The sequence below is a fragment of the Lepisosteus oculatus genome, chromosome 22 (assembly GCF_040954835.1).
Source record: "Lepisosteus oculatus isolate fLepOcu1 chromosome 22, fLepOcu1.hap2, whole genome shotgun sequence".
NCBI classification, from domain to species: domain Eukaryota; kingdom Metazoa; phylum Chordata; class Actinopteri; order Semionotiformes; family Lepisosteidae; genus Lepisosteus; species Lepisosteus oculatus.
The window spans coordinates 3,445,315-3,461,625 of NC_090717.1; the positions used below are offsets into that span (position 1 = coordinate 3,445,315).

General features: G+C 41.2%; 1 protein-coding gene across 10 annotated transcripts in view; it reads right to left on the minus strand.

Moving 5' to 3' along the window:
- Window positions 1-16,311, minus strand: part of fbrsl1 (fibrosin-like 1) — a 300,036-nt gene that overhangs the window by 218,358 nt on the left and 65,367 nt on the right. For all 10 annotated transcript variants that reach the window (XM_069182320.1, XM_069182315.1, XM_069182314.1 and 7 more), the window contains exon 2: window positions 12,452-12,652. In XM_069182320.1, coding sequence (XP_069038421.1) covers window positions 12,452-12,652 — 201 coding nt within the window. The remainder of the gene's footprint in view (window positions 1-12,451; window positions 12,653-16,311) is intronic.

The following is a 16,311-nucleotide window of genomic DNA, read 5'->3' on the forward strand; positions in this document are numbered from 1 at the left end:
AACATTACAGCTGAGCGTAAACACCACAAATATTTAATGCCTCACCGTCGGGCGCGGAGTGTGTGCATGCTGGGGGGGGGGGCAGGCTGTGATGTATGTGCCGTGAGGCCAGCTGACCCGCAGCAAAGCTGCACCCTGTGAGATCTGCCTGGCCGCTCTTAAACCTCATTATGGGCCCCGAGCTCATTGGTGCATGACATACACTGAGCTGTATTAAATCGCCTTGCACACAGGGTGCCATTTACAATTTGCGATTGGGGTATTTTATGCTCGCAAAACACTAATCCTTCTGCATCAGAAAAGAGCAGCCCTGCAAGGGCTGGGGGGGTGGGGGAATCAGGATGCCGAACACTCTCGTGATCTGCTCCTCGGCTGATGTGAAGCAGAGTGGGGTTTAGCGCAGAAACAGATCCAGTGTTCATGTACGCTTTCAATGAATGTTTTATAAGATGGTACAAGCGAGGTTCTGCTGGCACAGATCCTCTGACACACTATCCTCCTCCTCGGCTCCAGAAGCCTGGGCTGAGCTCAAGATTCCAACACAAAAGACAAGAGAGACGGGTATGGAGCTGCGGGCTTGTGCTGTAGTAGGCAAGGCACTATATCTCATTCTGTCCAGGAAAAAAGATGGCATAATTCTTCTTGGTGGGATTCCCAAGGGGAATTCTAATGGCACCACTCATCTTATTGAAAGAAAGTGTGCTGGCATTCACCTGGAATGGCACAACTGGGACAAAATGGGCAAACAAGGCTGAGACCAGCTCAATTCCATTTCTCAGCTCATGGAACAGTAAAGAGCAGCACATATGCAGTTCCCAGCTCACTTAGTGGAAACTTCCAGGTGACCATCAGTGTTTCCAAAAGATCTTGCAGAGCATTTAAAAGCTATTTACTGACTGCGGTTGCAAACACAAGCACCGAAGGTGGGCTTCCACTGGAACAAGTGAGAGGAAAGCATTTGTATTCTGGATTGGGAGTCAATTCCAGTTTGGCAATCGCATTTCCCTCTTCAAACCAATTCCCATGTTGTGAATGTAAAAAATGAACAGGAATTGGGAATTAGTTTGGAAAGAAATTCAGAACTGAAAAGGCTAGAGTTAAGCCCCACCTGTTAACTGGTACATGCTGTATGCAGTATATTTAATAAATCAACAGCACATGGAATTAGCCATCTTTCCAGATGGAAAGGTAGCTTTGAATAAGATAATAAGTACAAGTGTCAGTGTTGCTCCGACATTTAAATAAGTCTTGAGGATCCTGACAGCGGATGAGGAAAATGCAATTCTAAGGACTGCTCATTTTCCAGGAACCCGGTAAATCTTTAATTAGGCCGGAGGTAAGTGACCATTTCAAAATGATTTATTTGCTGAGAATGCATTCAGACATACAGCCTGGTGCTCAGTGCACAACCTGACCAGCAGAGCTCAGGCAGCTGCAGGTGCTTTTTAACGCAAGAGGTAAACAGAACAAGAACACCACTTGCGAAACTAAGCAAGTTTCAACTTACTGTACAGAGATGTTAAACACTTTGCAGAAGCACAGATGAGCCAAACCATCTGCGTCTTTCATATGCACTGTTAAGGTCTGTCATGTATTTCTGAGCAACTGAATGTGAACATTAGCCTTGCACACCCATGCAGACTTTTCACAGGGCCTCATTCTCCAAATCTAATCAGCTAAGTCAGAGTGGCTTAGATGGCTTCTTGTTTTTTTTATTGAATTGGAGGCTGAATGTGGCCCCTGGAGTTACACTCATTAAAAATGGCACTCGTCTGGAAAGCTGAGGGTTTTGCCAAAGCTTAGCACTTTCATTTGGGTCACACTGAAATAAACTCTGAGTCCTTCATGAATGGTAACTGTCTCACAGCTCAGTGTGAATGCAGGGCCACAGAGGACTAGTATGTTACAGGGGGAAGAAAGGCAAAAATGACTGCTAGAGGCTGTGCTTGGAAAGACAAGCCATTGTTGTTTCTGCTTTATTAACATACAATGTGGCATTCATGTAACACACGCACTCTTGCCGCTTACTATCGAATACTAGAAACAAGGTCTAAGAGGAGGTGAATCTAAGAAACAATGGCTGCTTCTGGCCCACTGTGCCTGATTAACTCACAATGACATTTCGTAAAGAGGTGCCAGGTTACACATTCCCTCAAATTACGACCAGTTCTCTGCGTAATGCAAGATCCCATCTTCATCTCGCAACAGCACAAAGTCTGCACATGCTTATCTGCAGGTCTTTTATAACATGATTTTAAAAGGTCGTGCATTAGCTTTGCCACGTTAAAAAATAAGTTCCAAGGCTTTTTCCTTTTTAAGGACACGTGTGTAGTCTAGCGATTCCCAGCTTTGGCAGCGAGAATGAAGTCATTCTGAAAAACGGTCTCTACTCCTAACGTTATTGTAATCCAGACAATAACATATTGATTAATTCACTAGATTTTCAATGCTTTTGTATAGTATTCTGGATTTCCGCTTAAATGAAGGCAAAATAAGAACTTCAATTCCAACAAAATAAGAACTACCAATGTAACAAATGGAATTTTAAATCTTGAGAAAATTGATGCCTAGATACATATACAGAATTTAATTCCTACTTCATTAAGCAAGCATTGTTTTACATAGTCTGCAGAAAGCAGAGGTTATTCTCCATCTCTACTTGCTGTACTTGCTGTTTTCTCAAACTAAGATATCAAAAACTCCACTTCCAAGGAAGATGTAGAATGCTAGCCAGTGTTTCTCAAAAGAACACTGCCACCCAGTGGACACTGTTGGCCGAACCCCAACAAAGAGTTAATATCGGAGATCCACACGTAGCCAGCCCCCCTCCCCCACCTCACCTGCACCCGCGCTCGTCTGCAGCAGGGGGCAGTCTTGCATCACAGAATTCCTATGTTAGCCTAGTCTGATAAGAAGAGATCCGAGGCCGATAAGATCTCATCTGTTTCAATCACACCTATAATACGAAATGCTGAATTTAAGTTTGTCAAACCTGTCTCTTGCTCACATTAGGAAATAATATCAGTGCAGGTGCTATTGATTTACATTAGCTTATTTGCACAAATGCAGATCTGACCCACAAACCACACTACAAAATACAGCCAGATGTCTGGACTGAAAAGGCAAATGAAGAAGTGAAAAGACGAAGACTAACCGAGTTTCCGTTCAGAGGGATACAAATTACAGAATTAAGCCATAATACACTATAAACCGTTTTTTAATAGTTTTCCTCCGTGGCACTCAGAAAACACATCATCAGAATTTCAAAGCACACCTTTTACAGGATATGCCATACAAACAGGAAATTCTAGGTGTTCAAACAACATGTTTAGGCCAGTGTCAGAGGAAATGAAAAACACTGACTGATCTTATTTAGATCCCTCCCTTAACGGCCCCACTGCCATAGTTTCAGGGCAATTGTCCAGGTCACTGAGAACACTAATTTTGTACCAGGAATCTGTATGTTTGACAGAAGGCTCGGTAGAGAGTCCTCTAGCAGGCTGAAGTCAGTGTGTCTGTGTGCATGTATGTACCATTCTGTCTGCTTGATAGGAGAAAAAAAGAGGAATTCTAAAATAAATCATTTCTAAATTAATTCTTAAGGAACCAAAAACTACAACAACACAAACATTCGAGAAACTCTGGTACAGTTCAATCTGTGCGCGCATGTGAGTGTGTGTGTGTAAGGTCTGTGTTGAAAAGCATGTGTGGGCCTCTTGACTGGGGTGTGAACACAAGCCTGACTGTTTACTTACTGTTAAGTGGGCCTGTCAAAACAGACAGGGGGAATACAAAAGAGTTCATGTGGTCAAAGCGGGCTCTTGTTTCACACTGGAACTGCGAGTCCCTGGCGTCAGAAGTGCCACAGACTCTCTCTTTGATTGACAGCTTCCAAAGCTTCTCTTAGGAGCCGGAGGAAAACAAATGCCCCACCTTAAACAAACACGTTAAACCGGCAAAAAACAATCGGTTGCAAACCAGAATGTGTTAACGAAGCCATGAAAGGGGACAAAATACGAGTGCAGCATGTGACAAAACACATCCTCAGGTGCTGTATGGGTGAGGGCTGATAAAAGGAGAATGAGAAACAAAGGGAAAGGTATTTTAAAAACGGCCCTCCACTACGTTTTTAGGATTACTCAGTTAATCCATGCCAGCAGTCTCACTGCTGTCTGGATTGAGTAAACTTCATGAAGAGCGGATGGATTACTTACGTTGTGGGAAACTAGAAAATATCCAGAACTGCCAGTTCAATAAGTCGCACAGTTATTTCCTTGTTTGGTGTTTATTTACATAAGAAATCTGCAATGCTGATTGGGGAACATTTTAAATTACACTAAAAGCCACACACCCGCCCTTCAACATTCAACGAACCTGCCATCCTAAACTAAGCTGCCTTTGCTTTACAACTTTTTTTTTAAATAAGGGCTGTTTACAGGTAGGTCCCATGCATCTTGTTTATGTCAGCCATTCCATTCTCAGCATTTGAGTAAACAACCAGTACACCAGAGTGGAACAGTGGTCTGGACACTGAGGCACTGCTATTGTACCTTTGAGAAGGGTCCTTACTCAGACTGCTCCAGTAAAATTGCCATCTGAACACCTACAGTAAAGGCATTAGTCAAATTAATGAATAAGAAAACTGCTTTTCTGTTACCTTCCAGGGGATAAGGTTTATATTTTCTTCTTCTATCCCTAAACTTACAAAATATTAATCATATTTTCTTTTAGGAAAGGAACAAGTAACAGGTTTATTCTATGCTGAAAAGAGAAGAGAGAAAACATGTTTCGACTGTGAAGCCTTCTTCAGGTGTGATATTTCCTTTTGTTTGTTAACATAGCAAACAAATACATTATATTGAAAGGCTGCACGCACTACTGAAAGCACTATGCTAAGAGAGCCATTAGACAGCTGGGAAAATAATCGACTATTTAGATATTAAAGCACAAAGTATGTTAAAAATACTGAGCACGAAAATGAAAATCTTAACCAAAAGAATGACAAACCTTACAATTTCATGGACACTCCCCTTTCTTTATCACAGAAGCACCTGCAATCAATTACTAAATTATAAACTTCCTTTTTAAACTAAGAGAAATGCATATTCCTATTTAAAACCGCTTGTGTTGTCTTATGTGCTACAAGACAACAACATAGAAGCAAGCTTTACGTCCACTGGAAATCTATCTTCACAGAAAACGACTGCATTAGGTGGAAAGAAAACTTTATCCAGCAAGCAGAGAATTGTGGTAGATGTAGTTCTGCACAGAAACAGCCAAATGAGATTTCCAGTCTCCCTCAAAGCTCAAAACTAACAGCTTTTCAAGGGCTTTTTGGATTTGGTGTAACTCAGATATCTTTGGCCCATAATCACATCTTAAGTCTATGTTATCCACAGCTGAGCAAATGCATTTGTAACTTAAAATCTAAAGCTTAAGATCTACAGTTTAAGCAGCCATGCCTACAATAAAACGAGTGACATTTTCCCCCTTTCATAATGTCACTACAATCCAGTTTTGTGTGGCTGGGCTGCAGATGCAGTCAATACTAAATTAGAGATATTGAAATCTCAATTAGTCACTGTGTGTCCCAGAGCCACTCTGCCAACACAGCCCTGCTGCTCAGAAGTAGGCCTTGAACGACCTGATTAACGAATTAGAAATTACATAAGAACACATCTTGTAACCTCAGTAATTCAATGTTCCCTTCCCTTAATTGTTCTCAAGTACAAGGTTAAAAATAAAAAAGACCCGGAGGCTTAATAATGCAAACAGATCACGGCAAGAATCCTGGCAAGTGTTCCTGACAAATATTTTACATATTTTTAAATTAAGCATAAATTACTGTATCCCAAAATATTCACTTCACTAAGCTACCGAGGGCAGAGGTTGTCCAATGCCTGATTTGTTTTTTTATTCTCATAGTACTGATCTCCAGAAATGCAGGGTACTGCTATAGCCCAGGAGGGCTGCTTTGTACTGCAAAATAATGGTGACATAAGCATTTCCTTAATGTGCCCTGAAAGGTCCCAGCGGAGCTGGCCGAGGACTCTGATGAATGGAGGTTAAGCACTCGCATGTTGCGAGATCCGAGTGGTTTATGCAGTACAATATCATTTACATTTTAAACGCCTCGGCTGCAGACACCTCTCAAGGCAACCAGCCGGGCTTGCAAAGCCAAATGACCAAGGGCAAGTGCTTGAGGTTTCAGCAACTCGGAGATCCAAGTAATCAGAGGTCCACGCGGAAAATTCCGGGCCCATTTTTTTTTTCTTCCCTCAGGGTGAGACAGGTATGGATCCTCGAGCCGCTATTCTCCTGAATCAGGCCAAAGCAAACGCTCAAGATGAGAAACGAAATCCACAAAGCTCACCGGAGATGGAAAAGTGCCAAAGGCAAGCTTTTCTTTATTCAAAAACTGAACAAATTTGTTTTTTGTCTGTTGGAAGAAAAAAGGATTCAAGAGTGGGAGGAGTGCAAGTGTTAGCAGATTTATCACTGAAGGGCAGAAAGATAGAGCACGCATGTGGTTAGATCAGGCCACTTAGTCATTTTGTCAACGCAGATCAGGGAGTGCCTGATTTTAAAATGAGTTCTACGTGTGCTGTGAATTTCCTCTCAGCTCTTTGTAATAAAATCCATTTTTGTTTTCAGTCATAACACGGAGTCTCTAGAGATCACACGTTTTTTTCATGTTGCAAAACTGTGATAATGAGATAAGAATCAGTAGATGACAGTTACTTGAAACTGAGTCAACACCACAATGCATACAGAAATTTTTAAAGAAAGGCATTACTTTTTTCTGTGTGCATCTTCTCTTTAGTTTTTTTTTTTCTCTGAAGAACAAAATTGCTACCATTTCCTGTGGTTAAAAGACTCCACCACAAAAAAGACTGATTGCTGCGATGCAATTGTTCCGACAGCTGGGTCCCCATTAAAATATTAATTCCTGACTGCAGGACATGCCTTTGTACTATACATAAAAAAGAAACTGAGACCTCCTTGCTATGTTGTACTTTGGTTGCTGAATATCATAGACTTTAACAACTTCAACTCAGCACAGGCTAGACCTGTCCCTGGGGGCATTCTATAAATGTTAATGTATGTATTTTCTAGGAGTTTTGACCCTGGAACATCTCCTTGTAACATTCAGATATGCAAACTAGCACGAATTGCTGAACACAGTTACCTGGGATGAATCTTAAGTTAGAGAGAGCCCTCTGCGGCTGAGACACAGTGTGCACTGATACCCTCATTAATGGGCTTTTCGGCTTCCTGATTTAAATGAAGCAAAACCTACCCACTAATGTGCTTTTTGAACATTCGGCTGTTCAAAAACATTCCAAGCCTCCCAGGTTAACGGTGATTAATCTGTGGTTGTGAATGCCTCTCCAAATGCACCTCATTAACGCCAAACAGCAGTTCTTCCACAAGAGGCAGTTAAAAGGAAGGAGATTGAAATGTTCATTTATTAGCATTCCTGTGGTTGCACTGTAAGCTTGAAAGACAACAAACACATCGGGTCTCAAAGCCAAGCATTCCATTGTGTGGTACAGGACAATTAGAGCCAACACATTTCAACACACTGATATTCACTTACTCATTTTTAATGGATGACATGCAATTCAACAGTGCCCTTCCATTTGTTTTTTTTTTTCCTTTGTTGACAAATTTGCAAACACCAAAGGATTCTGTACACAACACACTGCCATGTCTAGTAGTATCACTTAAGGATAAACCCACACTGGTGGCCTGTTTGTTAAAACTCTTTCCTAGCTGCTCCATCCCTAAGGTCTAGGACCTGGGTTTATTCATATCACAGTTTACAGCAGCTTTCTGTGACTGAACTCTGCACCACCTTACAGTTTTGTACGGGCTAATCTGATTTTCCTCCAAGCTAAGCTCTTAAAACATTTCCAGATATGCCACATCAACATAATCCCTTCAATATTTCTGTACATCACAGTAGCGCAAACCAACAAACAGAGAAGCTTTGGAGGCTCTGGCTGGGAGTGCAAAAGACAATAGCAGACGTCACTGAGGACACAGCGGAACTGAAGAGTTCATCAGGTCTCACATGGCACTGGGTTGGGTCCCCAGCAGGGTGAAATGCAGCTGAGTTCCTGCTTCTCCCTCCTCGCTCCCAGACTCTATTCACCAGGCTGAGAGAGCCTGTGCATTCTTTGCATTCTATTCCTAATCTCACTGGATGCAGAGCTCTCCAGGCAGGTTCCATTCAAAACGTGAAAAGCTCCGATTCTTCCACAAATGGAATGAATCACACTTTTGACGGAGCTCAGCAGCACAGAACTGGAGGCCAAACTCCACAGAGCCAGACACCTCGCAGAAAGAAACGACAGATAATGATCAAAATATGTTTTGTCGTCACACTCACCCTCCATGTCAGTCTCCTATTCATAACTTTGACTGGACAACAATCCACATGTGGTGCCAAGTGTTGCGAAAAATAAGCATAAATCAAGCATAAAACTGTTTAACTTAAATGACCTTTGGGAGCGATGTGTGCTCACTAGGTTAAGGTACAGAGGTGGTTGATTTTTTTATTCCTTAATTAACACTGGCAGGGTGTCTGAACTCTTTTGAAAGCACTTGAGTGGATAAAAACTTACACCACAAGGCTTTGATTTTACATTCACAGAGTCAGAGAGGCCTTTAAATGCGTGCTACAGACATTTCCTGGCCAGAAATGAATCTCTAAGACTGAAAACTGACGATGAGCTCCAGTGCTCGTTCCGAGAGAGACTGTGATACAGGGCCATGCGCCTCCCTGGAGCTGTAATTGGATCCAGTCAGTGGGTTTATTTTGAGGCCAGTTACACACCAGTGAGCACAGCTTTCCCGGCCTTACAACTGACCATGGAAAACCTACGGAAAAGTGCCACAGCTGGTCAGAGCATCAGACAGGGTCACACATCATATCGGAAAGACGCCAGCCAGCTAATGAAGTGGACCGTGCTTGTACTGAAAGCAGTGAGGGAGGAAAACAAGTCATGCTGCTCATTATATTTTAGGAGATCGTCTCTACAAGCTGAGAATGGAAGCCTGACCTCCACTGATCTCAGAAGCTAAGCAAGACGGGGCCTGCTTGGTATTGGAACGAGACGCCTTCAAGGGAAACCAGCTTGCTCGATGATGTGTCTCTCTTTTCCCTGGACCAAAACAATCACAAACCAGAACTCTAATTTGGTGATTAGGGTCACAATGACACCCTTCATTAGATGGCATCATCCTTTTATGAGACGAAGGTCCTGACTGCTCGATCATTAAAGAGCCAATGACACTGTTTGCATGAACAGGGGCATTAACACGATGTCCTGGTTACGTTCCACTCTGGGCTTGCAGAATCAACACTCCCTGAAGTTACTTGTTATTACAGCTGATGGAAAGTTCCTCAATGCTTTACTAGATCTTCTGTGAGGAGAAGGTGATGGGGGCACGATAGTATACATTATTGCTTACACTTTACATAAACGCATAGAATAGTAAACTCTTATTATAGAATAGGCTCCTGCTAGTACTGTTCAGAACTCGCATTGAAAAAGAGGCCAATCCTTCAAAGACCATCTCGCAATTAAGTCAAAGGCTGTGCTGATTCTTTCCCTTGATGGTCTCAGGATACTGCTTCCAGAGCAAACAGGAATCACTAAGTAAAATGTTAAGGTCAATAAACAATAATTCCTTCCACAGGTGTGCAGATCCCAAATAAGTAACCAGTCTGAATGAATTTCTGGACACGCACTACAGGACAGGAGCAGAGTTAAATCAAGATATGTATAACTTCTCCCTAATGCCGAACACATACAACAATAATAAAAATTCTGAATCTGAGAACAAGGTGAGGAAAGTTGGCATATTTGCCAGAAATTCCCCAAAAGATGACGTGAGGGCGATGTGTTCTGTATTTCTGTAAAACTACCGAAAGAAAAAAATACAATCTGTATTGTGGGTTTTGGTCCTGAAGCATGACCATTTCCACATCATGCATCTTAATGTGCAGATGTGGCAAAATAATGGGAATTAAGAAAAGAAACAACCTAAAAATCCCTTAATACAGGCTTTTCTTTCCAAGGATTCTTCCATAATGACAGTATTAATAAAACCACGCTACCTGCAAGTTACCTCAGTCACCCTATTCTTCTGCTTAAATGATATCAGAATACCATTTCACCTAGAGCTGGCCTCAGAGCAATAGCCCACCCACACAGAGTATTGTATTTGAATATAGAATATATATATATAAACACACACACATTTAGATATATATACACATTCTCTTCAGCCAAGGACATGTCAACCAGAGATAAAATTCACCTGACTCGGTTCAATCTGCAAGATGGACGAAATGGTGTTTTATATGCATTGAATTCCTGGACATGAGCAGGAGCCAGGTTTAAATGAGCTGATAAGATGACTAGGTACAAATTTCCCTTCCTTGCGGGGGACTGTGGGGTGATGGATAACCTGACACAGCCTTTCTGCTGCTGGGCCTTCTTCCTAAGTTAATGCTTACATCGGGTGAATCAAGCAGTCTCCGTCTCAAGCCTAGACCTTAAATCAGGGAGCAAATGACATCATTAATGCTCCATCTGCACAGGCATCCCTCTGGTACATGTTTAAATTGATCTTTTTCCTCCTCTGAGGAACACGCTTTGTTAAGAAGGCCTCCTACTACTGCGGGGAAGAAGGCTGCATTTACATAAACTTATTACTGTAATTCTATTTTGTCCATAAATGAAAACAGCCCAAATAAAATAATAAACGCAGCATAAACCAAACTGCTCAAGGCTGACACGCATATGTCTACCCCTTCACAAATACAATATCATGACCCATTGCTGAGTTAATGCGCTGGCAACATAAACCCATAAAGCCATTTATGCGACAAGTACTGCTGTTTTTATTTAAGTTTTTTTTAAAAAAAATGGGTTGTATTGTGGGTTTCGCAACTACTGTACAGGAACTGTTACAGGCAGGAAGGAGTCAGCACAGTCCAATTCCCCAATAAAGCCTGAAAACATCTCATTCAAAAAATGCAGAAGAAAATATTAATCTATACTCATGAATAAAAACAGCTAAAAGCACCTCTTTTAACATTAAAATCAATGATATCATCATATTTTTTTACATTTTATGATTAGATAAAGCTGGCCCAGGAACAGCGAGACAAAGCCTGTGTTGCGAGGACACAAAGCAACACTAAGGTTCTCAGTTAAACTCAAAATTGATCATATAACATCCAGAAAAACAGCTAGTCAGTGCCTCCCAACATGTCCAACTGGGACTGACTGTGTTACTGTAATACCATCTGCAATGCTGTAATAACTGCTGTAATGCTGTCTTACAGTACTACCATCTGAATCTCATGCAACATCCACTTAACCTTTGCGAGAATCCCACAGTTCTCTAAAATATTTGCTTGGGGGGCTTCAAAACAATCCTAAAACTTCCAAAGATGCAAGACCCCCACTCGCAAAAATGGAAGTTTTTCACAAAGCGGTTCATCTTCTTCAGCAGTTTTTTTTTAAATACACTTTGCTTCCTGAGTGGTTTCCTCCAAACTTCCTGCTTTACAGAAAAGTTACACAGAGCAGAATTAAGATGAAATAGTTGAGTTGGGTGGGCGACACAGATACAGCGTCTGCGTTCTTAACAGGACATGCAGACTAGATATTTTTAACAAGGGCTGCAGGCGATTATACAAACCATGATTCAAGCTATGTATGTATTTTCAAGCAAACAAAATCTAAAGGAGAAACATTTCAAATATAGATTTCCATTGTGAACCTATTGGAAAGCACGGTCATAATACCTGTAAAGAAACTTTGGAACTATAAAAACAAAACAACCTGAAGCTCAAAGAGTGGTAAACACTTAAAAGATTTTAGTACTGTTAATTAATAACCAGCTTTGCCAAATGGCAAGTGAAGTTGACTCTGCTAAATATGACAATTTCTTGTTTTATGGACAAGGCGAAAAAACATAAAAACCGTCAACATCTTATAGCGTGGTTTAGAGATGTCAAAAGTATCCATGCAACTCTCCAGAAGTCTGAGGAGGCTACATATTCCACATGTGTCCCAAATAGTGAAATATCGATTTTACAGCTTCCAAAATAAACCCCAATGGAGGTGCAACTTTTCAGCACAAGTAAACATTTGTCATTGAGCCACTGTGAATCAGTTACTGCCCCAGACTAAACCACGGATCCCTCTCGAGGTCTGTAATTGTTGGGATTAAGGTCAGACCCGAGGTTCTACAAAGCTCCTAATGGCAATAATTGCAGTTTATGGATGCCCGTATCCTGAAATTATATATATTCTGTAGGACTTGCATTACCATGTCCTTTGGAAAAGTAAACTAACGTAGAGATGAGGAACTGCAGCTCCACAATGAGAATGTCAGGCAAGGACGTAACGTCCTCAGAACAGACCTGTTTGCTTTTCTTCAGCAATATTCGCTTCTTCGCCCGATCCTTCCCCCGGTCCCGCTCACGCTCCGAGCTCCCTCCATCGTTGTCGTAACCGTTTTCGGCGAGGTCCGCCGCCTTGCCATTCTCCAGCTCCCTCCTCCTCTTCCCGACCTGTCTCTCCCACTTCTCTCTCCGCTCCTGCGGCTTCAGCGTCACATCCTTCTACAGGTTTTAGAAGACGGGGAAGAAACACAAACAGAACAATTAGGAAACCAACCTAGTAAGAATTGCCACTATCTTTGTTATACCCACAACATATTGCAATAGTTGTTGGTGTGGTTTTTGTGTCTCGGCTTGCGGCTATGAACCCCCTGACCACACATGGGGGAGAATGAGGACGTGCAGGTAGGCTCCTCTGATTCGTCCCGCCTTCCAGCTAATCGCCTTTTAACAGGTCCAGCAACAGGTCTCTCGCCAACAGCACCGCGTGCCTGCAAGCACCCAGGAGGCCACAGGGGGCGCTGTGTCGCTGAGAGCCGAGAGAGCCCTGGCTGAGTAACGCTTAGCCACTTATGCGCCATGCCCCAGGAATCACATGACCCTGGCTTGAATCTTGATGACGGTCCTTAAAATAAAACTCAATAAGAAGTCAATGTTTTTCCCACTTCCAGGCATTAGTTCGCAGCAGTTATCTCCAATTACACTGAACCTAAGAAGTAAGCATGTTTGTTTAATTCTGTCAACACAGCAAAATAAAAAAACTGTCTCTTCATCTCAGATCTCTCTGCTGAGCCCAAGGATAATGTTTAGACCCCTAAAGCACTTGGATTAAGTTGTTCTAGCTTTCTCTCCATCAGCTGTCTTGCTTATGTATTAAGTAAAACATCTTCTTTTGTTTAAAATATTACTCTCTGAGCACAATCCCCACAACACAGAAATATTAAACAACCCTGCTTAGGTTACACACAAGATTAATATGGAAAATATTAGCCACAGAAGATCTGTAGGAATTTCCGGTATGCAATTATGGTTATCCAAAGGAAGGCTTTATGCTTTTTAAGAAAACTGCAGTGGATACACAAAAACAATTCAAATACAGCACAATGATACTGTAGTTTCTTAGTTCTTCTTACTGTAAACAGGACTCATTTCATATGAGTCTGCAGTGTCATCACTCCACTTGGTGACATCAGCATATTCGAAATGAATTTGCCGTTTGTTTAAAGCAACAGGTGACTCTCGTTTGAGGGCCTGAAAGTATGTCTTGCACAGCAAGTTAGATCCAGCGTCTGACTATATTTGTGCTATGCCAGCAGTCTTTGCTTAACAGGAGTAAACATTGTATACAGTAAGATCCATAAATTAGGGAGTAAGCAACAAAGTCCATCATTACAAGGACTTTTCACAATCAGAAAGGAGACCAGCTCCTGTTTTGTTGTAATGATGGCCGTGACTCACACTACTGCTTGGACAGACATACATTACTTCAACACAGGGCAATGAGTTAAAATTTAAGCATCTGGTCTTTAGTCAATGGGCTAAATTACTACAGTCATTTTAAAGCAATCCCTCACAGAGGACTCAATATAAATATTTTTAAAAGTTGGTTCATATGGACCAAACAGGCATATCCAACAGTAAAACATATTTTTCTTGTCCCACCTTTGTGAAATAAATGTTTAAGTAAAGCTTCATAACTCATAACTAAAGTTCATAACTGAGCAATTCATAGACAGGTATCTCAGCTGTTGAGACTGAGTGACTGATTTGTATTTCTGGTCAAATCAACAGAGAACCCACGTCACCTCTTATGTTTTTCAATTAATTCCATTGTAAACATCTTTTAAGAATTGAACATTACATAGGATAAAAACACACAAGAAATATCCTCCAGGTGACCACTTCCCTGGGTTTTAGTAGGTAATGGCACTAACAATGTTCCTAAGCCTGGTAAGAGAAAGGTAGTGTCAATAAACTTAATTTATATACTAAAACCCACCTCCCTCTGCCTGTCAAACCACACACTTCTGATCAACACACAGTTTTTATATTACTTTTGGAATCGATTAGTACTAGACTGGTAGCCTTCAAGGCAGTCGTTTTAAACCTACTCTTGCAAATATTTGGCTGACATCAACACATAATACTTATACTTGATACATATAGTCAAGAAATGGCTGATAACCAAGTTCATAATAGACTAGATGGGCTGAATGGCCTTTTCTCATTTGTAACACTGACCTAATGTCCCATCCTGTCCCCAAGCAAAACAGACAGTTCTGTTCAACACTTGTGCAGACTGTGAAGCATTCATTTAGACAGCACTGCTGGCCAACATTTCATGAAGAACTTAGAGAATGTCAATTTAAACAAATACATCTTTGCATCTTTTTGCCACCATAAGACTGTGCAGTAAGCGTATGCATGTGGAACTAACAATAAAAACTGAATTACTTCCATATGTCTCAACAAACCTTCAGTTTGCTTACAAGGAAAACAAAACCCTTCCTAGCCTGATTACACACAGAGTGCAGTATTTAAAGAAACTTGAACTACTGTTTGTCAAATCTGCAAACAAAGGGGCAGTAGAAGAGGTTGATGCAAGTGGTTATATTTAGCTTTCTTGAGACAGTGGAGTGGATTTGTGTCTGTTCTGTAGGTACGGGCTATAACAGCAGAAATGTTTCATCTGGTCTAACCTATGTGCATTGCCATAGCAACAGTACAGAGCTCATTGTTGCAGTTCCAGATTACCCTGCAAAAGACATTTTGCTATTCAGGAGTAAAGGCAATGGATAATAATAAAAATCTTCCCCACATGAAGCATATTTCACACTTTAAATCCTGAAGTATGCTCATTCAAACTTCAAAAGCCTCTTGTAGTCATTAAAAAGACAATTGTACGCTGTCACGCGACTGTCATACTGAAAGGGCCTATTTCGCAAACATTCATAAATCATAAACAGGATCATTATTAAGCAGCTTTCAAAAAAATGTTTCAATGCCTGAGAGCCATGTCCAGACACACTTCTTGGAACACTGTTGTCTGATGGAAAGCAATCTCTTTGCCCGTGCCACTATCACATTTTTGAAAAGTGTCTTGTCTTTCGGTTGGTAGTAATTATTAAAGAGATTCAAAGAGCTTAGCTGCTGATCAGTTTTCATCCATCATCAGAGGCTGAGAAAATGCTGGCAGGGCATCTTTAAATAATAAAGAAATAGCTGCTTTATGCATTAAAAGGTCAATCAAGTAATTATTTTTAGTGCGCAGACTGCTAGTTTATGGATCTATATTTTTAAATTGGAAGCTCAGTTTTTACTGTTCATGAAAGATCCTTAACAGTCTTTTAGACTGTCAGTCTTTTACTTGAAACATTCATGAAAAGGCATCCATGAACAAAAGAGCTGACCAAGGCCTTTTATTTTGATTCAGGAGACAGAAATGCAGTTGAAGTGGACTGCTCTTAGCTTGGTAGAGACAGAATGTCCAAAAGCAATCTTTCATGTAGGCCAAGATTTGCTCAAAAACACACTACTGCTAACTGCAAATAAAACAAAACAAGATAAAACCCTGCACAAATTAGAATATGAAAACATGCTTGCATCAAAGGTGCTTAACATTTCCAAGAGAAATAAAAAGATCTCAGTAAAATCAACAAGTGAGGGTGGGTATATTGCTTTCAATACAGTAAGTCAGAAGCTAATGAGGTTCTGGATGTGGGAATTCTTCCCCTATTGGGGAACAAGGAAGAGGAGGCAGAGGTACTCGGACTGCTTATCCAAACTCATGGGGGTATCAGTATCTTCTATGCTCTGCGATCCCTTCTTCCCCAAGAGCATCAGCGACTCATCAGGCACGAGATGCTGGTGCTCACCCATCT